The sequence below is a fragment of the Gastrolobium bilobum genome, unplaced genomic scaffold (genome assembly GCF_033153095.1).
Source record: "Gastrolobium bilobum isolate Gb01-03AN ecotype WA unplaced genomic scaffold, APGP_CSIRO_Gbil_v1 utg2408, whole genome shotgun sequence".
In the NCBI taxonomy this organism is placed as follows: Eukaryota; Viridiplantae; Streptophyta; class Magnoliopsida; order Fabales; family Fabaceae; genus Gastrolobium; species Gastrolobium bilobum.
Window position 1 is genome coordinate 269,985 of NW_026899693.1, and position 23,436 is coordinate 293,420.

Here is a 23,436-nt window from a genome sequence, read left to right on the forward strand (position 1 = left end):
ATGCCAATGTGGCCATTTAGAAGATCCCCTTTGTAAATCATGTAAAATAGCAGTAGCATATGAGTCTTTTTGTAATTCGGACTGTATAAGCGGACTGTGCTGAGAAGTAGGATAACTAATCAATTTGGAATCAGGGGATAAACACATAACACTCCCCTCCGGCTGGCGTGACAGTGCGTCAGCCGCAACATTGAGCTTTCCAGGTTTATACTGGATGGAGTAATTAAAACCGAGCAGCTTCGCAAGGAACTGCTGTTGGTCAGGTGTTTGAATCACTTGAGACATCAAGTGATGCAAACTCTTGTGGTCCGTCTTTATAACAAAGGATGAACCTAGCAGATATTGCCTCCATTTGGCAACAGCCGAGGTGATGGCATGCATCTCTCTGAAATAAGTAGATTTAGCTTGCATGTGCTTAGATAATTTACGACTATAGTAAGCAATGGGATGATTTTCCTGTAGTAATACTGCTCCGATTCCAGCACCAGAAGCGTCCGTTTCCAAAACAAACGGAAGGGTAAAGTTAGGTAGAGCTAAGATAAGAGCATTAATCAATAGAGTCTTAAGTGCAGTAAAAGCCTGCTCTGCAGTTGGGGACCATCCAAAGGCATCTATAGATAATAAGTCAGTGAGGGGGGCTGCAACTGTAGCATAGCCTTGTATGAACCGGCGATAGTAGCCAGATAAGCCCAAAAAGGCCCGTAGCTCTGTAACTGACTTAGGAGTAGGCCAATCCTTGACAGCTTGTATCTTAGAAGGATCAGGTGAGACACCCTGGGCAGAAATAATATGGCCCAAGAACTGAATTTCCTGCACAGCAAATGAACATTTAGAAAGTTTAGCAAAAAAATGATGATCTCGAAGTGTCTGTAACACCTGTACCAAATGCTCATAATGAGCTTATAGGGACAAACTGTAGACCAGGATATCGTCAAAAAATATGACGACAAAACGTCTGAGGAATCTATTGAACACATGGTTCATAGTCGCCTGGAAAGTGGATGGCGCATTTGACAACCCGAAGGGCATAACCAGGAACTCAAAGTGACCACTGTGAGTTCTGAAAGTAGTCTTGTGGACGTCAATGGGTGCCATCTTAATCTGATGGTAGCCAGATCGTAAGTCCAGCTTCGAAAAAATCTGGGCTCCGTGTAACTCATCTAGGAGTTCGTCCACAGTAGGAATGGGGAATTTATCCGGTATGGTGATCGCATTTAAAGCACGATAATCAACACAAAAACGCCACGTGCCATCTTTTTTGCGAACCAACAATACTGGGGAACTGAAAGGAGAATGACTGGGTTGAATAATCCCATTGGTTAACATGTCGTTGACCATTTTCTCAATTTCAGTCTTTTGAAAATGAGGGTACCTATAGGGTCGAACCTGGACAGGTTTAGAGTTTGGAAGGAGGTTAATGTGATGGTTGGAAGGTCTGTCTGGGGGTAAGGAGGTAATTGAATTGAACACATCTTGAAATTGGGACAAAATTTGTTGTATTGGAATAAACTGGGTGGGTAAAGGTGTTTGTGGGGACTGGGTGGGTTGTTCACTGGTTAGGCACATAAAACACGAGGAAACAGAATTTTGGGCGACCATCTTGTGTAACTGGGCATTGGATATTTGGGAAGGACGTGGGTCTTGATCACCATGGAGGAGTATGGTGGAGGAGTTGTGGGTAAAGGACATAGTTAAGACATAGTTAAGTGGGAGTAGTCTGTAACAATAGGGCCCAAGGTTGATAACCATTGGATACCCAACACAACGTCAGCCCCTTTTAGGTCCAAAACAAATAGGTCCACAGAGAATATATTGGACTGAAGAAACAGTGGCACTGCTACACACGTGGCCGTGCATTGGAGAGTATCACCATTTCCCACCTGCACTTGGAAAGGAGGAATGTGTTGCATGGTTAAATCAAGAAAAATGGCCATACGGGCAGTAATGAAATTATGGGTACTACCCCCATCCACTAGAATTTGTACGGACTTTCCTTTAATAGCCCCTGTGAGACGAAATGACCTCGAATTGTGGTGGCCAAACAATGCGTTGAAACTAATTTCCGGTGTACCTTCAAAGGGAGGAGGAACCACAGGTGGGTCAGGAGGTTCTGACACATCTGGACCTGGGTCATCGTCCGTTCCCTCGAAATAAAGTAAGGCAGCACGCCCTTTGCACTTGTGACCAAAAGAGTATTTCTCATTACAGTTGTAGCATAGATTTTTCTCCCTTTTTAATTGCATTTCCTCTGGCGATAAACGGCGTATGGGTACAGCTGGGATGGGTGTATTTGTGGTGGTAGTGAGGGTTGACGGGAGGGTTTTGGGAGTTGTGGACCAGGATCGAAAAGAGCGGTTCTCATTAGCCTGATCTTCATACACACGAGCCAGAGAAAAAGCTTCGTGGTAATCCTGAGGTCTAAGAGTGAGAACAGATCTGCGAATGTGTGACTTCAACCCAGAAATAAAAATGCTACGCAGTAATGTAGCAGAAAGACCAGGGACTTTACTCACCAATTTCTCAAAGGAAGATTGATAGTCAAGTACAGAACCGGTTTGTTGAATTTTCGCTAGTGAACCCGCAGGGTCGTCAAACTCGGACGGTCCAAAGCGGCGGTGTAAAGCCGTACAAAAAGTTTGCCAGTCAATTAAGAGCCCATTTTGGTCAGAACCGTAAAACCAACTTGCAGCAGGTTCGTCCAAGTGAAAAGCAGCAAGGTTTAAACGATCAGGTAGTGGAACTTGGTAAAACGCAAAATACCTTTCAACGGATATGATCCAAGTTGTTGGGTCACCAGATGCGAAATGAGGAAAATCAAGCTTGACGTGACGAGATCTGGAATTGTCAGATCCAGGCGGTGGGGTACCCTGGGGAGTAGATCCCAAAATGCCTCGGTTGTTGGTGTTTAGTTCAATCAACCGAGCAAGATCCTGGTGAAAGCGGGTCTGGGAATCCTGTAATTGCTGTTGGGAAGTGTGTAATTGGAGATGAGAATCCTGAAGCGAAGTGTGTTGTTGTTCGCGGACCAACTCGGCAGCGCGAAATTGCTGCTCAAGAGTTTCCAATCGTTGATGTAATTCCCGCATTCTGGTGTTGTCCGCCATAAGGAAGGAAGAGGTGGATGAAAGCACCAATTTGTAAGGGTTCAGATCTGTAACAGAAGAAGGAGAAGGAGGGATTGATGAGATAAGAGTATAGAGAGAGAGAAATTAGAGAGAGGATTGTCCAACTTTTTCATATCTTCTATTCCAGCCCTTCTTTGGCTATATACTCGTATCACTTACATTATTCATGTTTATAATTTTATGGGTTTTCATTACAACATCTGTTAATACTATAAAGTGGGCCGACTATTGAAAATAGTCTACTAAGTAATTGGGCTTCTTTATGACTCTAATGGGCCTGTTCTCCTTCAGTCCATCCAAATGAGTCGCAACAGTCAACAGTGCTTTACTCGGGTTTTCTCAAAAAACTACCCTCAAATCGGGTTTCTAAACAGTGCAAATTACTATCTTTCTCAAAAAGTCAGGCATTTTACATAGATGGTTTTGGTCAAAACCTGTTGAACCAAACATGGTCAAGTGGAAATCCACATGAAAGTTGCCTGGGTTTCTTCAACAAAACCCCCCAACCAAACACCACCTTACTCTTTATATACGTTAGTTCTATATAAGCATGCACTAGATATTATCTGGTCTATGAATAATTACATTTTTATGATTTTAATTAATACTTACAAAAATTAAGAAAAAATGGTATGATAAAGTCAAGTAATGAAATAAGCAGAACAATATGATATAACATTTGAATTTGGGGGAAATATTTTCAAAAGTTTATATATATAGGATTTTATAAGAGTTATGTTGTAGGAAAATGATTGTGGTATATTATAGAGATTCGTTTTGTGTGCCAGAGTTTTTTTTTTTTTTTTTTTGGTTTCAAAAATTGCGGGTTCCACAAAATGTTGTGTGTGTAGGAAAGTTGTTGTGGTCATGTTAAATGATATATGCAAAATCCATATACACACACACACACACACACACACACACACACACACACACTAGGGGTTCGCTTTTTCTACAGTGAATATAGATAATTTATCTACATTGAGCCCAAAACGATGTCGTTTTGAGATGAAAATCAAGGTATTTTTGTAATTATAATTTGTTTCAGAATTATAATTCAGAATTATAATAGTCTTTTTCATTATAATTTTTTAACTTTTCAACCAAAACGACATCATTTTGGGAGCGAATCTAGATAACTTATCTACCTTCACTATAGAAACATTAAAGTCATATACTATTATAACCCTAAATAAATTAAAATTACAAAAAGGGAAAAATGTAAGTATTGGGCTTTATTCCCAAACTTTTTTTTATAAATTTACAAAGGGAAAAATGTTTCTGCAGTTAATGCAGATAAGTTATCTGCATTTATTCCCAAAACGACGTCGTTTTGGTATTGAAATCTTAAAAAATTATAAATATAAAGACTATTATAACCCTGAAATAAATTAAAATTACAAAAATATCATGATTTTCACCCCAAAACGACGTCGTATTGGGCTTACTGCAGATAACTTATCTGTAGTAACTGCAGAAAAAACGAACCCATTTACAAATTACACTATGTCTGACCGATAATACTCTACTCAATAGCGTTTTACAGATCAGACATAGTGTAGTTGTTTGTAAGAGTTTGTAAACAACAATTTTAAATATAACCTTCCCCTGTATACTAAGGGTCGCTCTTTTCTCATATTGTAGAAATTTCTGTAATCACTTTTTAATTATGTATTTTCGGTAGTAAATAGTTATAATATTAAAGTTATTTTTTTAACTATATACTTTTGAAAAATACATAATTAAATAATTATTGCTGATTTTCTTTTAACTATATATTTTCAGTAATACATAGTTAAAATACACGAGAAAACTATTTGCCATATACTAATCTTAATTAAGATATTTCCAAATCCAATAATATGAGAAATACTTATCCAATAATATAATGTATTGATTAGCGTGCTTGCAACACTATTATTTTTGGGAGTGGATCTATGTGAAAAAATGGTCATATTATTTAATCACAATCACTTATTGATGATGAGATAAGAGAGAGAAAAATGTATAATTTTTAAACGAGTGATTGTGATTAAATAACATAACCACATAGCTACTTTTTCACATAAAAAGATCCTCTCCCATTTTTAGTCTTTATTGACGTTAGTCACTTAGTTGTACATAAGCATGCCCTAAGATATCGTCGGGTCCATGAATAATTACATTTTTATGATTTTAATCTATCAAAATTAAGAAAAAGTGGTATGATAAAGTCAAATAATAAAATAGGAAAAAGTTATATTTACAAACTCTTACAAGTTATACTAAGTATGATCGGTCATACTTCAATCAAAAGTGTATGACCAATCATACTTAGTGTAATTTGTAAAAAAAATTATAAATAAATTTTTCTCCAATAAAATAAGCAGAACAATATGCCATCTGGGGAAAATATTTTCAAAAGTTTTTATATATATACTAATCTTAATTAATTTTTTTAGTATATTAATGTTACATTCAATTAATGAGTTCTTATTCTTATAGTTATATAACATATTAAAGAATATCTCGAAATCTATTTACTAATTGATAGATTAAAAAAGTATTACATATAAGTTTATACATTTTATTTAATTATTAATTAATAAATAAATATTTAATTTTCTATTTATACCCTCTCTCAAACACACATACATGTGTGTATAATATTTAATTTAATATTTAAAATTTTTTATTTAAGTGAAAATAAATTAAAAAAATGAAAATAGAGTATAAATTCATTGTAAGGTAACTCTAGTACTGTACAGTACTCACCAACCCCCAAAGTTGCAATTAGGAGGAGCAAAGTACCGAACACCAAACTTGGATTAAGGTCAAACGAGTAACATACCAAACATGATTTTGGAAGTTGCAGAGAGAGAGAGAGAGAAGGGTAGGTAGGTGGTGGCTACTTATACTATAATTACACTTATTGCCACCATTCACCAACCAAACCAAACCAAACACACTTTACTTTTTTCTCTTTCTGAATTCTCAAAGCCTCAACTTAATAACCAAACTTGTTAGTATATTTCATTCATTCCATTGTTTCTAAATCTCATTCTATTCCTAATTCCAAATGGCTTCTTCTCTTTCCACCAAACCATTCCTCACAGCTTCCAGAACCGATGCTTTCTCCGGCTTCGCTCCTCTCAATTCTGATCTCCGATCTCTCTCCTCCGTCTACCTCCAAGTCTCACTCCGTCCTCGCTTTCCAAAGAAACTCCGTCAGCTCTCTCTCTCTCTCTAGCTTGATTTTCGATAAATCCTTTGTTTTTACATAATTATATATTTGTTTGTTTCAATTATTATTATCATTTTTATGGAATTATTCGGAATTTGAGATATATTAGCTACTATAATCTGCTCCTTGTTATTTTTCCATGTTTATCTTTTCGCTTTATTTCTTTGCTTCCATGAATCGAATTTTTCAGCTAAATACAACTGGAAATTGTTCATTGAATTTGGATTCTTCTTTGTTTGAGTGCTACCTGAAAAGTTTGGTGTCTAGGTTTCCGGTATCGGTTGTAACTTGTTGGGAGGAATGCATTGTGACATTATTATAATGTAATTCTTGTGAGCATTTCTGAAAGTGCATATATCATGTTATGTGAAAATGGATGCCACCGTTCTCAAACCACCTTTTGCGCCTTTAGGCAGGGCTGCTAGGTGCTAACTTTCCTAAAACTGCTTCCTAACTTTTAAGCTTACAAGGTGATGTAGGCGTAGTCTGAAAAACATGTTTTGCTACAGCTTCTTTTACCCAGTGGGAACTGAACAATTACGGCAATAACAGTTAATTGCTTTTTTCAATTTTTTTTTTTTTTAAAAAAAACTTCAAATTCCAATGAGTTGGGTTTGTGTCTATGTTAAACACAATGAATTATAGTCTATGTTAAATACAATGAACTAAAGTAGGTAGTTCTAATGCCAGTTACACGTTAGGAGTTCTAAATTGATGGTATGACTATTGAGATGGCCAGACTTTTGACTTTCTGAAACTGTTGACCAATTACAGAGATAAATGCAGCTGGGAGTACCTATGGAAATCACTTTCGGGTCACAACATATGGAGAATCTCATGGAGGAGGTGTTGGTTGTGTTATTGATGGATGTCCTCCTCGCATCCCTCTTTCCGAAGCTGACATGCAAGAGGATCTTGATAGAAGGTACTTGCCTCTGAATTCATCTCATTGTCTTCACTACTTGCACCGTAAAAAACACTTTTGAGGCTAAAGAGGAAGGAATACTTTATAAGATAGTTTTTGATTGGAACTTGTACTAAATGGCTAGTAAGGGAATATGACATTTATGAATTGCTTCTGATGCAACATGTCTTTAAAAAATAATGGTGTAAGGTTCTTATGTATAGGAGGCCAGGTCAGAGCCGAATTACAACTCCTAGAAAGGAGACTGATACGTGTAAAATATTTTCAGGAGTCTCTGAAGGTCAATATTTCTTCCATTTATTATTTACTGGGAAGTTATATCTTTTTTGAAAAAAGGTTTGAAGTATAATCTATTAATTGCAGGACTTACTACTGGAACTCCAATCCATGTATTTGTACCCAATACTGATCAAAGAGGGCACGTGAGTATCTAATTCTTGGCTTTGTTTATATTCATGTTCAGAAGTATTAAATAAAAACAGGCAACCATTATCTTAATTTAACGGGGCTTTTAAAATATTGTTTTTTGGGGAAAAATTTCAGGACTACAGTGAGATGTCATTAGCTTATAGGCCTTCCCATGCAGATGCAACTTATGACATGAAGTATGGTGTCAGATCAGTTCAGGTACTGACTTTTATAATGTAATGAGTTGGGCGTTTTCAGTCAATGAGATAGGCATTAAGCTTATACATCTGTCCTCTTGTGTTTAAGGGTGGTGGTAGATCTTCTGCAAGAGAAACCATTGGAAGGGTTGCTTCTGGTGCTGTTGCTAAGAAAATCCTCAAGAACTTTTCTGGAACTGAGGTGTGCTACTTATGAGTTTATGCTATAATTCTTTTGTGGTATTCTTTCATTGATTTTTTGTTATTGTTGTTATAACAGGCCATGAAGGATATATTATATTAGGATGTGTTAGCTTTTTTTAATCTTCATATTTATATTTTTATTGTTAACACATTCATATCTTTCTTTTTTTGTTGTTTGATTCTATTGTTTACAAGAAGAAAATGTATTGAACTAACATACAAAAAGAAAAAAATTCCTAAATTCTTATTCTCCCCTCCTTGTTATCTTTTATGCCGCATGTTTGTCCCTCTTCTATCATTCTTGTATCTCCCACTTTTTAAAAATATATCCAGAGTGCATATTTTCTTTTTCATGATAGAAAAAGAAGTTTAATTAAAGAGAAAAGAGGAAAAGTACAACTGGAGGAAGGATAAGACATCCTCCAAAACAGAAAAGACAAAGAAACAAGGAACTTAAAAAAAAAAGCATGAGCAAAGTTGTCCACTCTGCATATCCAAGTTGGTGAGTTCCTCAAAATAGTCTAGAGCAAAGCACCGAAGAGATGTGATAAACACAACCATATCCAATGGAAAAGAGTCACCCTTAAAGATGTGGCCTTCTCTAACTAAATACATTGAAGAACTGCATCACCCACAGATTGCCATAAAGTTTAGGCTGTACAAATGAATCATAAAATAATTGCTCCAAAGTTAAAGGATGCACCCTGTGATCAACAAGAAGCCCAGAATGATTGTCTCATAAGAAATCCACCTTACAATGCAAAAATAAATGGCATGTCATTTCTAAATTAGATCTGCACATAACACATCATTGCGAGGCCCTATTATCTGCAGAAGCCATGTGTACTAAACTACTAATCCTATTAAATACTGCTGTTGAAACGTAAGGCTTGAGTTTAGAGGGACCTCTTGACAGCCAAATGAATATGTCCAGGAGGAAAGTTTGATGATTTTGAGTTAGAAACCAAAAATAAAGATTTAAAATGATAATACACTAGAAGAGTCCAAAGTCCAATCTCTCCTATCTGGAGAACTAGAGATATGATATGAGTAGATTCAAGTCAAAGTGTTCAAAAGGCAAAGGGTAAACCCTGGTGTACAAGGCTCACTAAGTTGTGAGGGTAAGGGTGAGGGTCAATTTTACGCAGCCCTGCCTTGCATTTTTTAAAAGATACTGTTTTTCAGACTCGAACTCGTGACCTTTCGGTTACATGGGAGCAACCTTATTACTGCTCCAATCTCGCCCTCATTCAAGTAAAAGTGTAAGGGAATTATTTCACTAGCTTTTCTATTACTCAAGTTTATGCTAAAATGAACATTCCAATTAAAATTTGGATCCTGAATAGAATAATTTTTTTTCTTAATGGTGGATTCATGTGCAGAAGACAATTGATAAAGGTAATGAAAAACCTCAAATAAAGGAACGTTCCAAACCAACAATTCCTCCTAGAACACAATGTGATACTACCCCCCAAACTGAAAGGAACCAATGATTTAAAAGAAGCATTACCCTAATAAATAAACTTCCAAGGACTAGCATGAGTTGTAGTGATCACTGGGTTCACATCCTATCCGTAATGTGTGTCAAGTGTGCATGATATGAACTTGTCAGAAGCTCAGAGCTTAATTGTACCTGATGTCTCTAATAATTTTTTTTTTCTGTTCTCAACTTTTTTTTACAAAGTGCAAATTTTTATTGACAAATGCATGGTTGATGTAGATATATGTGCATGTAACACATTCCTTAAGAAAGATCCTTGGCTAAAGGTCTCTTATTTTTCAGATTTTTGCTTATGTCTCCCAAGTTCACAAGGTTGTTCTTCCTGAGGACCTAATTGATAATTACAATCTGACACTTGATCAGGTATTAAAGTTAATATTCATATGTATATATGCTCATCAGTGCCTTTTGTAAAACTGTTTGAAGTAGATTTCATGTATTTTAAACATGGAGATGACCATCTGTTTTATTTTTTAATAATTTTCTATGGATATTTGGATGGTACTAACTAACAAATATTGTGGTTAAGCCCACTTATTGGCAACTAGGAGCAGGACTATTTTCAACTCCATTTCTTGGAATACATTTTGCAAATCATGCTTACAACTCTTCTGATTTTGTTAGAAATTTTTTTGGCATTAATAAATAATATGACAAAATTGTCTTTGTCCTTGTTTAATTTAAACTCAACACATAACTCTCCCCGCCTCTGCTCCCCTCTTTAATAAGTTCACAACAAAATATCAATACTAAATTGAAAAAAAAAATTGTGGTTCACATATCTTCTCATGTAATGTGCATTTCTAAAGATAAAACTGATTTCTGCCAAATAGATTCGTCTAAAGACTACTCTCATAAAAGTGATTTTTACCAAAGAAATCTCATTCCATCCTAAACTGAAACTTCAACATCTTTGGCATGACTGATGAATAATATTACTAAGGAAATGACTTTAACATTACTAAGGAAATGAGTGATGAATAATTTTATCATCTGGACTTCTCCCCTGGGCATTCAGGTATAAAGTTGAATTTTGAGTAAATGTGCATATGTATGTATATTATTCTCTTGAATTTGATCTAACAATTTGTACATATGTATAATTAGTGCATGAATAAAATGTCAAATCTATTTGTTTTAAACTGATGATGAGGTATTTATAATTAAAGAGGACACCATTTATATAAAATGGATAAATTTTCATTCTCATGAAAATGTGGCTATTATTGTTATCTATAACTTTTATTGATAATGCTTATTTTTTTATGTTATTATCATTCTTTTATTCTTGCAATTCTGAAGCCAAATTCCTGGTTTGCCACTTCTATTTTGGAATTTGTCCAGATTGAGAGTAACATTGTTCGATGTCCAGACCCTGAATATGCTGAGAAGATGATATCTGCTATTGATGCTGTCCGAGTGAGAGGTGATTCTGTTGGTGGTGTTGTAACATGCATTGTGAGGAACTGTCCACGTGTAAGTCTGTCCAACTCTCTAAGTCAAGCCAAAATAACTGAGCAAGATAGCAAGTAGGGTTTAGGAAACTAATAAAAGTGATAACCACCACGAGGATTTTATGGGGAAACTCAGCCATTACTTGGCTAGTTGGCTTTAAATAGAAACATAACCATGAAACTACAGTGAAAACAATAAAAAAAAAGTTTACAGTATAAAATTAAATCCCCCTGTAATCTGGGGTAAGGGTAGTGTATGCCCCCCAAAAAATTTTTGAACAAAAATTTATCAATCTTTTAAAATATAAATATACATTCCTTAGGTAGCCCCTCTCCCTAAACATTGTTTATTTTTTGCTTAATGATTGACTTGGAAATAAATATAGTAAATACATATGATGAATCTTGTGGAAATTCTAGAAAACAGTGGAAATTTGGTCTTAACTCAGACAAGCTGTGCTCCTTAATCATCCATATGAGTTTAAGAGCTTCCCTTTCATGTATAGCATGTATCCTTACTCCTAGAAAAATTAAAGTTGTAGCCCATTAATGTTAGACTGCTCTTTGAAGTCTTCTGACCCTGTTATTTGATATTTTAACAATTAGCATGAGAAAAAAAAGAAGGAAGAAAATAGCACTGTGCATTGACACCATGATTGTTGTTTTGCAACTTCGGATCTCCCTTCATATGTCCACTTGCATGCCTGATATCTTATAAGGCACTTCTCATCCTTACACACCAAATAATTTTTGTGTTGTATTATTCAGATATTTTATTTAATTTTCCACTAGAATATAAATGACATCATTATTTCTCAGGGTCTTGGTTCACCAGTATTTGACAAACTTGAAGCTGAGCTGGCTAAAGCTGTTATGTCATTGCCTGCAACTAAGGGCTTTCAATTTGGTAGTGGGTTTGCAGGTATTGAAGATTGCTTAAGCATACGACTCTTAAGTGTATTTGCCTTATGATTTTGATCCGACTAAACAGGGATCGATTAAACAATGTTATTTTCTTTTATCACATGCGTCAGAGGTGTGTTATGATGGCTTAATGAAATCATTACAGGTACCTTTTTGACTGGGAGTGAACACAATGACGAGTTCTATATAGATCAACATGGAAGGACAAGGACAAGAACAAACCGCTCTGGTGGGATACAGGTATTTGTTCTGTTCTATAATCACTAATTAGTTGTTTCTAGATGTGCAGTATGATGGTTATGTGTCTATATTTGCTTTACTTATATTATCTATATTGACAATCAGGGTGGAATTTCCAATGGGGAAATCATTAACATGAGAATAGCTTTCAAGCCAACATCGACTATTGGTGTAAGTCCAATCTCTTTTCTATTTTGCTCTCCATCTCTATCTCATTCACCCATCACACACAGATACCAACATACATGCTTGCAAACACAGACACAGGTGCAGTCACATATGTTTATTGATATTTTTCACACTGATAATACTTTTTTTAGAATATCTAGAAAATTATTTCATTAATATCATTATTGTATCTTAAGAATATTTTATAATATCTTGGATGGTCTCTTAGGAGTGGTTTCCATATTTCATAATAATTTATGATTTGTGTTGAAGTTATAGGGATTTAGGTAGAGGAGCATAGAAAGAGAGATAAAAGAAACAGTGAATATTATTCTCTTGTCTATTTTGATGTGATGTAAAAGACAAGGAAATAAATCCTATTTATATGAATACTAGACTCCTAATCTTTATCAAATAAGGAAAGAAATTGTTGGAATCCAGGATATCTCCTAATATGATTATTGCATCTTAAAATACTTAGATGATGGATGATCTATTACAAGTTTTTCCATATTTCGTTATATTCAATGATGGGGTTATTGCTTTGTATTTTGTATTATACATAAAGGGAATATTATTCAGTCTCTTTTTTCTCTCTTTTGCTTCTCTACCTAAACTCCTATAATTTTAACATTGTATCAGAGAGCATTATCATCTTCCGGGACTTGTCCAGTCACTATTCTGTTGCCAAGTTCCCTAAAATTTGGAACTCTTTTGTTTGATATATTTTGTTTCACATTACCTTAATTTTCAGCAATTGTATTTTTCTTCCTATTGGCTTTCTCTCTCTGGCTCATCTTTGTCTGTGAACTTTTATGCTTGCTGCTGCTACCATCTTTCCCAGAATCCCTAGATCGGTTCCTACCATCTGCCTTGTCTTTCCGGCATGCTTCCTTTCTCTTCCAGCGGCTGTCCATCTCAAATATATTGATCTGTGGTGTCTCACTTCTCACTACCCGGTACCGACAGACCGACTGCCAAAGTTGTGCTGCTGCCAAAGCTGCCACACTGCCACGTAGCATTCATCTGCTAAACTGCACCCTTTTTCTCAGTCGTGAGGGCATATCTGCCTTTTTCTAGCCTCTGCTTTTTTTTATCCACTCCAGTGAGCTTTTGATGAGACCTTGGGATGCACCACCCCAAAAGCTAGCTTAAAAGGTGGGAGTGCCTAAGGCCTTATAAACCCTATATTAGTTGCCCATACAACCAATGTGGGACTCCAAGTCCCATACCTTGCAAATGAAACCCAACATTCCACCACGCTGCCCTAGTGCGTGCCCCCACGCACACTCCACGTGATGGATGCTCTGATACCATTTGATGAGATCTTGGGATGCACCACCCCAAAAGCTAACTCAAAGGGTGGGAGTACCTAAGGCCTTATAAACCCCACATTAGTTGCCTATACAACCAATATGAGACTCCAAGTTCCATACCTTGCAAATGGAACCCAACATTTATTTGTTACAGACCAACCAATTTGATAGGGAACAACAAAACAAGTCGAAGAAATAATTGGTATAAGAAATGTATATTGATATGAACCAACAATTATAGTGTTTCAATAAGGAAAATTACAATAACAGGAACAATGTAGTTCTATGGAAATTACAGTAACAGTAATGAAAAATGCAGAAAGAAGTAAAAGATAGTATATAGCAATTAGAGAGGCTCTACTCTCTCCTAAGTTCCAAGTCCAAGCAATATCCAAGGTGATTCCCTCAAGCACTCATTCCCCCTCTTAAGCATTTTCCCTATAACTAACTTGCTCTCCCAGGCTTTCTGTTGGAGGGCATTTTGGTCAGCAATATCACTTGGGCCAACAGTACTAATATCTTCATTTGGGCCAACTTCTGCATTTGGAGTAGGTTCGTATCAGCTTTCATCGGTCATCTCTAGCCCTTATCTACCCAATTCATGCTCCTACAATGAGTGTTTGGCTAATCCATCTCTCTCTTCCATGCACTTGCCAATGCATCTTTCTTCCTTAAGAATGCGCCTTTCACCTCACCGAAAAGTTTAGCATGTCCAGAGTGGCTCCTGAAATTGTGCCACCATTAGAGCCTCCACATGATCCTTAAGCTCACAACGTCTGTCAGCTTCTACTTGTGTGTGAGAGAACATCACCTGACATTTCCAGCCGCCATCACCTCCATCTTACTCGTTGTCTCCTCTTTCTATTTCTGGCCTCCCCTTATCCAACTGATCACCGGAATCTGTCAAGTCTGCCTTTCTTGTGCATGTGCTGCGCCAATGCCTTCCACCCAGTGGCGGACTCAGAAATTTTTATAGAGGGGGGCGAATTTTTTTATATATATTAAACAAACAATCATATATGAACTTAATATAAAAAGTTTCAAAGAGTTTTATTACAAAATTTAAGGTCAATTCACTTAACTCTTGCTCTACGTTTTTTCATATTATTAAACTCTTCTATAATTGAATTTGTGCTAAAATTCAAAATAATTTCTTTTTCAACATATGTAATCAAAGAATCATCAAGAAATTGGTTTTCCATTCAATTTTGAAGTCTGGTCTTGATTATCTTCCATTCGACAATGGATGCGGGCTCTTTTCCTTCCCCAATATTTAGCTCAAAAAATTAGAACCCATGTTTGTGTGTTTTGTTGTTGTCTTCTTTGACAATGATTTTCGTCACCCTCTTGATAATCAAGTGTGTCTGATTTTGAAATTTTTTCTTGAGCCCTAAAAGTTTGCTCATTCCTTTGGAAAAAAACTACAATTTCAATTTCTAAAGTTGTGTTTGTTTAAGTTTTTTTGAAATTTTCAGCCGATTACTTAATTTTTTTAGTCCAAATTTTTTTTTTAGCTCAAAATTATATATATATATATATATAGTAAAAAAAAAATCTAAAAATCAGGGAGGGGCGTTGGCCAACCCTAGCCCCTCCCCTGGGTCCGCCTATGCTTCCACCCCAATGTCGTTTGCCTCACAATATCTTAGAATATCTCGAGAGTGGTTTTCATATTTATTATATTTCATAATTTGTTTCCTTATTTTGATTAATATTAGTCGTCTTGTACTAGTGAAAATAGAGTTTGCTGCTTTATATTTTGTGTCACATCAAATATCAATATACATTAGAGAATACTTAGCGAGTACATGTTCCCCCACATTTTTGGCTGATCACATGGTTCGTTGCATATTTCATTATATGACAATTTTACTCTGCAGTACACTTTGTAATTGATATAAAGTGAGCATGGTATTGTACTTGTGCAGAAAAAGCAATTTACAGTGACTCGAGATAAAAAAGAAACAGAGCTGATAGCCCGTGGTCGCCATGATCCTTGTGTTGTCCCAAGAGGTTAATAACTTGGCCTTTTCTTAGAGTGATGTTTATCTTAACTTAACCTCAATTTGTTTTCTTTCAAAAAATTTGTCTCTGATTGCGTTTCATTTAAGTTGCTCGGACAATTCTTTAGAACTGAGTTAACATTGACATCACAACATTCCATAAGGACATCCAAATCTAATGCAAAGAAAGAAATAAGAGAATCATGTGTGTCTGGGCGTCATTTTCTATGCCAGAATTTCAATTTATTTTGTTTGCCTGCATTTTCATCAGTAGAAAAGAAAATCTCTGAAATTTTTGTTTGGACTGGGCTTGCAGCTGTACCCATGGTAGAAGCCATGGTAGCATTGGTGCTTGTGGACCAATTGATGGCACAATATGCACAGTGTAATCTGTTTCCCGTAAACTCAGATTTGCAAGAATCCTTGTTGCCCGCGTTAGAGCGAGAAGAAGTGCCCCTTTGAAAGAAGATGAAGGGGGTACATAAATCAGTTATTGGCCTTATATTAAAATCTTCATTCTGGCAAGCGTTTAGTTGGCAATTATTTCACTTTGATGACAAGTCCAAGTTTCCATCTTTAGGACAATTCCTGGTCTCTGCATCATCTCATTCTGGCGGATGTATTTTTTGGGGTGCTATCTATCGTCTTGTATTAATGTAAGGTTAAAATATGTTTCTTTGTATTTTCTCCTTTTCATATTTCTTGTGAACACTGTTTCTAGAATGCCTTGCTGCGAAAGCACCAAGTTAGATGTATTCTTATAGTGAATTGGTATATTTTTCTTGTAAGAAATGTAACAGTTTTTGAAGGTCTTATTTCTTATAAATGCTGCTATGCATTTCAATAAATGAAGCTTTGGCAAGTTTAGCTGGCTGTTCATATCATGCATTATGAATACGAAGACAATTTTGTAGTTTTATATCTTTCTTATTACTTATTTATATGTGTGTATTAACATGAATATTGAGTATAAACATAGACATAGGCGTCACGACCCTTTTTTGAAGTTGAGACCAATATCTAAATTAAGTGAGAAGCCTAATTTAGAAAACTAATTACGAGGATTTTTCCAACACTTTGTAAAATTTTATAATATTCTGAAAATCAATCTGAGCAATTTTATTCAGGCTGTTGCGTGGGCATAGTATTTGCATCCTGTTCACTTTAAAGTGATTCAAAGTGCTACACAACTCCACCAAAACCGGATAACGGGAATGATTTTGTTAATTGGGCTGAGACAAGTGATGGTGTATTTTCTGTAAAATCAGCTTATAGATTGTTAGATGCCGAGCCCATTCATCAGAGTCAAGGAGCTGCTCTAATTCCTTGGAGATGGAGAGGTCCAAAACGCATCCAGATGTTTCTTTGGAAGGCTGTTGGCAACTATTTACTGACGAATGTGAATAGAGAGAGAGGAGAGGATTGGCAACAGATAAACTTCCCAGCAGATGTGGGATGGGCCCGGAGGATATTTTGCATGTGTTGCGGGATTGTGTTTGGAGTAGAGTGATTTGCGACCTTATTAAAGTAGAGGAGCAGCAGGCTGATTTCTTTGGGATTGATTACCATCAATGGTCGGATAACAATCTCAAATCCACGAATCGGCTCGACTTGCAAGGGCACTGGTCTTTTGTTTTTGGGGTCTTATGCTGGTTGATTTGGAAAGCTAGGAATGAGTGGAATTTTGAGAATAAATCTTCCAACCAAGATTCGGTCATCAGGTAAGCGAAAATGTATGTGTGGAACTCCAATTTGGCGTGGGAGAGGCTGGGGTCCATGGGCTGTAGAGAAGGGACAGGGAGGAACGGTTCATTTGCTAGAAATTTCCTCCTCAAGGATGGGTCAAATTGAATACAGATGGGGCTAGTAGCATAGGAGGTGCGTGTTCGAGCTATAGGGGTATGATTCGGGCTGATGCAGGCACCTGGTTGGGTGGTTTTTGCAAGAAATTAGGTGTGGGATCATCCTTGAGAGCTGAGTTATGTGGCATTCTTGATGGTCTTCAAGTTACTTGGGAGCTGGGGTTTAGAAAGGTTTGGATCGAAAGTAACTCCCAAGTTACTATTAGCCTTATAGAAGGTCATTGTGATAGCTGTTATCCTCTAGCATCACTTGTTAACCAAATTGTTTTATTTTGAGAAGGAAATGGCTAACAAGAATTAGTCACGCCCTTAGAAAGGGGAATTTTGTAGCTAATGCTATAGCTTCGAAGGGAGACTGCTTGGACAATTGGGATATGCAAGTGTACATGGAGACTCCTAAGGAGTGTTGGGTGAATAGAGTCTGATGGGCATCACTAGGACAAGGATGTGTAACTCGCTTTAGTTTTTCTTTGTTTAAAAAAAGTGCTACACAAGTTGCCATCACCAATGCACAGTTTTCCAAAGTTTCGTGTGGCAGTTGCATGACACCCATGCATCTTCTATAAAACCTCACCACACGACCACATTTGTTAATTAAGACGTTAAATCCAGTCGTGGATTGGAGTATTACCGACCAGCCGAGAAGATAACATGGTGCTTCATCGACCAGAATCAAACCCTTGGCTCTCCATACCAGGCTCAAGCATGTTTAAGATGTACAACTTCTACAGTGATCGAGCAATCAATCTTCATACTAGCAGGATGGCCAGCCTTCACCCTGCTCATCCGATCAGCAATTTGGATGGCTAGCCTTCATACCGCTCATCCGACCAGCTAATAAGATGGTTAGCCTTCACACTGCCCAACCAACAAGCGTTCAAGCGGACAAGATGGCCAGCATATTCAAAGCTGACTGACCAACATTTACGCTCCAAGTGTCCAGCTACATTCAGATGGATGTCTATTATAAACCCTTGTGAAGGACGAGAAGGTCTCCACCCCCGATGTACAATGAAGACCAGACCCCTGGGATACAAAAGTGATAACTCAAGACCGGGCGAAAATACTCCTCGAAGACTGGTCCAGTTCTCACCCTCAGTTACTCTCAAGACTGGGCAAAAATACTCCTTGGAAGACTGGGGCCAGTTCTCACCCCCTGTTACTCTCAAGACCGGGCAAAATAATCCCCCGAAGACTGAGATGGTCCTTACCCCTAATAACATTGAAGACCAGACCCCCAGAATAAAAGTTCCAGATGGCCAACATCTAGCCAACGTCCCATCTAGGCACATTTTTATTGTTATTTAAGTGCTATTATATTAGTTGTTGCAGGTTAATGATGAGCAAATAAAATATCCAAGCAATTGGACATCAAATACCTAAGTCACTGGGTATTATTTATTATTTACGTCACAGATAACACTTCCACAAAAAGGAAAGTCTTTAAAGTGATTATAAGTTGTGGAAGAATAGATCATATATAACACCCCGTATATATCCGGTAATGTTATCATACTATCGTATTAAGCTGCGCTTAATTAAAAATGCGGAATATCTTTTTCTTTTCAATTATGACGTCATTATCATTACCAACTTGCTTAATTAATCAATTAAATAAAATCATGCCTGTATGTAAATTGCAAAAGACATCTAACTGAAATACCTCATTAATTAAATAACATAATGTATGTCTCTAGTCACGGAACTACAACACGTAGATCGGACCAACTATCAGTTTATACAACTCAACTCAAAAGTACTAACAACATAGTAGCACGGACAACTCCCGTGCTCACCCAAATAAGGCAACAAAGCCCAACATAAGTCTCAACATCAACAACGTAATAATAATGCGGAAAACATAAACAACATCCAGTCCAGTCATGCTAACAAATAAGCAGTAATGTCATCAACTAAGCTCTGACCTCCTGCCGCCAGAGGCATCAGTCCCCATACTACCTGAACCTGAAATAAGCATTCCCCAAACGTGGGGTGAGATCTCTAAACAAGAAATCTCAGTAAAGCAAGGGTTCCTCAAGGATCTTCCACCCCAAGCTCACTTACATGTGCAATATAAGTTCAAAAGCAGTTTATCATCATCAGTTCTAAAATAGTGCAATGCAGCAGATAATCATGTCATGTGTGTCAATTCTATTCTACTGGCCAGAGAAATGCAGGATTTATATACGTCTAATACCCACAAATAGTGCAAGACGCTACTTGCATCCACCCCGGATCACCGTCTTGTATGATGCCACATACTCAGGCTTACCGTCAAGATGGAACAACATATGCATATTAAAAGCCATTACACATAAAGCTCAATATCATTTCAAATATTCAAAGCATGTAACACAGCATACATATAACCATACCCCCATGGGACATGGTGGAACCACAACATGGCTAAACCGAGGACACAAAAGCTTACCTTGCAAGCTAACACCCAAAGCCAAGAGTCCACAGCTCAAAGTCCAAACACAGCAGATTCATAATCTGTTATGGACCAATAGTATATTAATAAGCATACTCTACAAGCATACAACATAAGACAACGCATTTCCTCTACGTTTTACGCCTTAAGGCTTCACACAAAGCCATAAGCCCTTAATCCTTTGATTCTGACTTACATTAATTAATTACAGAAGTTCAACTTCCTCAAACTAGGGTCCACAAACCCATAGATCAGTTCTGGATGAACAGTACACTATTGTTCCTCGCAAACCCAGAATATCCGAATATTCCTCGGGGGCATATCCGGATATCCAATATCCGGATATCCAGATCCCAATATTCGGATATCCAATATCCGGATATTTTACGAGCAGATATCGGATATTTCGCGACAGAATGCAGTTTCTGCATTTCGCGAAGATATCATTCCAAGGTTCCATTTTTAACACTTAAACACGTTAAAACATGCATTTTTATACCCTCTTAGGTTTACATACCAGTTGGTTACTTGCTTAACCCATTTACATGCAAAGATATCACCTTTAACCCATAAAAACCCAAGATCAAGGTTGTACAACTCACCAAAGGTTCAAAACAGAGGCAAAGGGCTGCTCTTGGAGCTCACAACCAACTCCCAAGGTTCTGACTTGAACACCAAACGAAAATGGACCAACAAGAAGAGTTCTTTCTTCACAAGGAAGCTACTTGGAGCTTCACAAGCCAAGAACAAGGCTCTAACCACCCAAACAAGGAACTCAGCCCCAAAACTCTCCCTCAAACAACAACATAACTCGGAACACAAGCCACTACTCACTTCCCAAGATGACTGTCTCTCACACCAAGTGTTTAAGAGAAGAGTTTGTGAAGGAAATGGCCTCAAAGCTCAAGAAATGGTGAAGGCAAGAGAAGGAGACACCAAGTCAGCAAGGAGACCCACACTCAGCAGCCACTCACGCACAAAAACTGATGAATCAACCTAGGGTTTTTTGCATAAGTCATATATATAGCCACTTAACCACATAACACAATATTAACTTTAATTGCTACACTTAGCATTTTAATCCCAAACTCAGGATTCTTAACCTACTCAATTTTACAAGAATTATCATATTTTTCTTATAATTTTTGGAGCACCTTTCCGGTACGCGCTTTTCATAGCCAATATCAGTTTCTGGCACCAGTTCTCATTATTTTAACTTGAAACTCGTTTTACAAGTCCTAGATATTATTCTAGTAATTATCATGAACTTATTATAATTTTCCGGAATACTTTTTCGGTACGCATTTATACCGACTAGCAGAACTGGTATCTGCATTTTTCTTCCGTAAAACGACTTTCAGCATTCTTAATCACTTACTATAATTATTAGAGCCTCATAATCATTATTAGGGTCAATTATGAAATTATTTTCTAATTTCACATAATTAATTAATTAACTTCCTTAATTAACGGTGCGGGTTCTTACATCATAGCTGTCCAAATGAGTTGATATTATAGGCTCACGCATAGAAGAGGAAGCGACAAAGAAACTAAGATGATGCTTTACCAACCAAATCTTCAACACGTTTACCAGTAAAGAATAGAAACTCAACCTTGAAGCGTTCGACTTTTTCTGACCGGACAATCTAAACTTGAAGGCAACAAGATAAACAAGACATGAAGGCCAACATGTCACTGATTCTCTATATCATTGTATCCTGCTTTAAACACTACACATTACGGACGACGGGCTTAAGTTCACATACATCTTGGCACCCTGACTTCGCAGGCTACCAAGTTGGGGGACTTCTGTTCTGGCCAGTCCTTTCAGGCTCATTAAGATGGGCCCAATAATATTAGCCCACTTCTAAAGGGCACCCATGATGAATCATACAGGCTCACCACTGGAATTTTTCCTTTTTTTCCCTGCATTGCTGCCCACTGAGCACTAACGGTGGGCACATCATGCCTTGTCTCAAAGAAAAGACTTGGCATAAGTGGTACAGCTAGGGGGGACTCCAAACTCTCTCTCCCACATTTGGAGAGAGACTCATCCCCTCTAAATACCCCTTTCACCCATGTAAGGGATATTTTCTTCTACCCATTTCAAGAGTTGATACTCTGCACATATGTAGAGTCACCATGGCCATTTACACACACTCCTTTTTATAAGCAACACCATGGGAAGCTTCAAAGGTGTCTTGATCTTTACCATTGTTACTATGAACACTCCTAGATTGACATACTTCATCTTCCATGGGATACATCTATGGCTCTACCAGACAGACACTGACAGTTCAAAATTAAAGATAGAGTGACATTAATAGTAGATAATATAGAGTTGATTATGTTGTATAATTTAAAAGTTTTAGAGATAACTATTGTTGACATTATTATTATTGATTTGAAGGAGATATTAGGGTTGAATTAAGCGAGGGGAATGAGATCAGTGGCATGTGGGCATTATCATATAAGAGTTTTAGACAAATATAAATAGTTAAAGAATGATTTGGGTCAAAAATTGATTAAGACTGTAACTAACCATTCAAACTTTGTCAAGCCTAAAATGTCATCCAATCTAGTATGGTATAGATTGTTGAAGAATATAAGTTGGTTTTTGTCTCGGGTTAGAAGCTTTACAAACAAAATGAAATCAATTTATATCGATACGAGAATAAAAAGTTTTATTCTCAATATTAATTATTAATCTCACTTGCATTTAACGACTTATTTTAATTAATAAATTAAAGCAGTTAAATATAAATAAAATTAATAATTACGATTGAATGTAACACTTGTATCTGTTTAAATTGATTTTGTCTTCAATTAACTTTTTATAAACTTTTTGGTAATTAAATAAACTTCTCATAAAAATCAAAAAATTAAAAATATTTTTATTTTTATGACGATTCTCAGAAGTTCAAAGAATTAACTTCTGAAAAAAATTAAAAAAATTATATCATAAATATTTTTTTTTTATTAAAACCTATCCAAAAACTTATGTCTAAGTCTCTATCTTTCCATCATGTTCAAGATAACGACCAATGATGTTTAGCAGAAGAAATATATATAATAAAGAAATGAAATGTCGTTGGTGCGCATAATAATTAATGTCCTTCAATTTTGTAGTTTTCTATGCTTACCATCCACAATGACTCATTGAGACGACAACTTTTATATTTTTGTGCTTTGTCGTATTGTACAAATTGACTTTATAACAGATACATAGGCACCTATTTTTTTTCTCTCTATAATAACCTTTTTTTTAATAATATTATTACTAACTTTTGTTACTTTGCCATATGATTTTTAGTGGGTTTCAGATAGCTATATATTCACCATATGACGTCTACACTGGAAGCTTATAAAATTTATCATTCACTTTAATCACATGTTCCATTAAAACAAAAGTTTTATTTTATTTTTTAATCTGGTCATTACAACTGAAGTTG

General features: G+C 36.5%; 1 protein-coding gene across 1 annotated transcript; it reads left to right on the forward strand.

The window, feature by feature from the left end:
* Nucleotides 1-5,935: 5,935 nt before the first annotated feature.
* LOC133292625 (chorismate synthase, chloroplastic) lies at nucleotides 5,936-16,550 on the forward strand. The gene is made up of 13 exons (XM_061491051.1): nucleotides 5,936-6,331; nucleotides 7,123-7,273; nucleotides 7,477-7,553; nucleotides 7,637-7,695; nucleotides 7,817-7,900; nucleotides 7,988-8,080; nucleotides 9,866-9,946; nucleotides 10,928-11,059; nucleotides 11,857-11,959; nucleotides 12,107-12,201; nucleotides 12,307-12,372; nucleotides 15,614-15,698; nucleotides 16,005-16,550. Exons 1-13 carry the CDS (start codon nucleotides 6,184-6,186, stop codon nucleotides 16,148-16,150), a joined length of 1,320 nt encoding a protein of 439 aa, XP_061347035.1. The 5' UTR covers nucleotides 5,936-6,183; the 3' UTR covers nucleotides 16,151-16,550.
* Nucleotides 16,551-23,436: the final 6,886 nt, after the last annotated feature.

Coding starts and splice junctions, on each gene's coding strand:
- LOC133292625 (XM_061491051.1), top strand. CDS start 6,184: ATGGCTTCTTCTCTTTCCACCAAACCATTCCTCACAGCTTCCAGAACC. Junction 7,901..7,987: donor ATGGTGTCAGATCAGTTCAG/GTACTGACTTTT, acceptor CTTGTGTTTAAG/GGTGGTGGTAGATCTTCTGC. Junction 11,960..12,106: donor ATTTGGTAGTGGGTTTGCAG/GTATTGAAGATT, acceptor AAATCATTACAG/GTACCTTTTTGACTGGGAGT.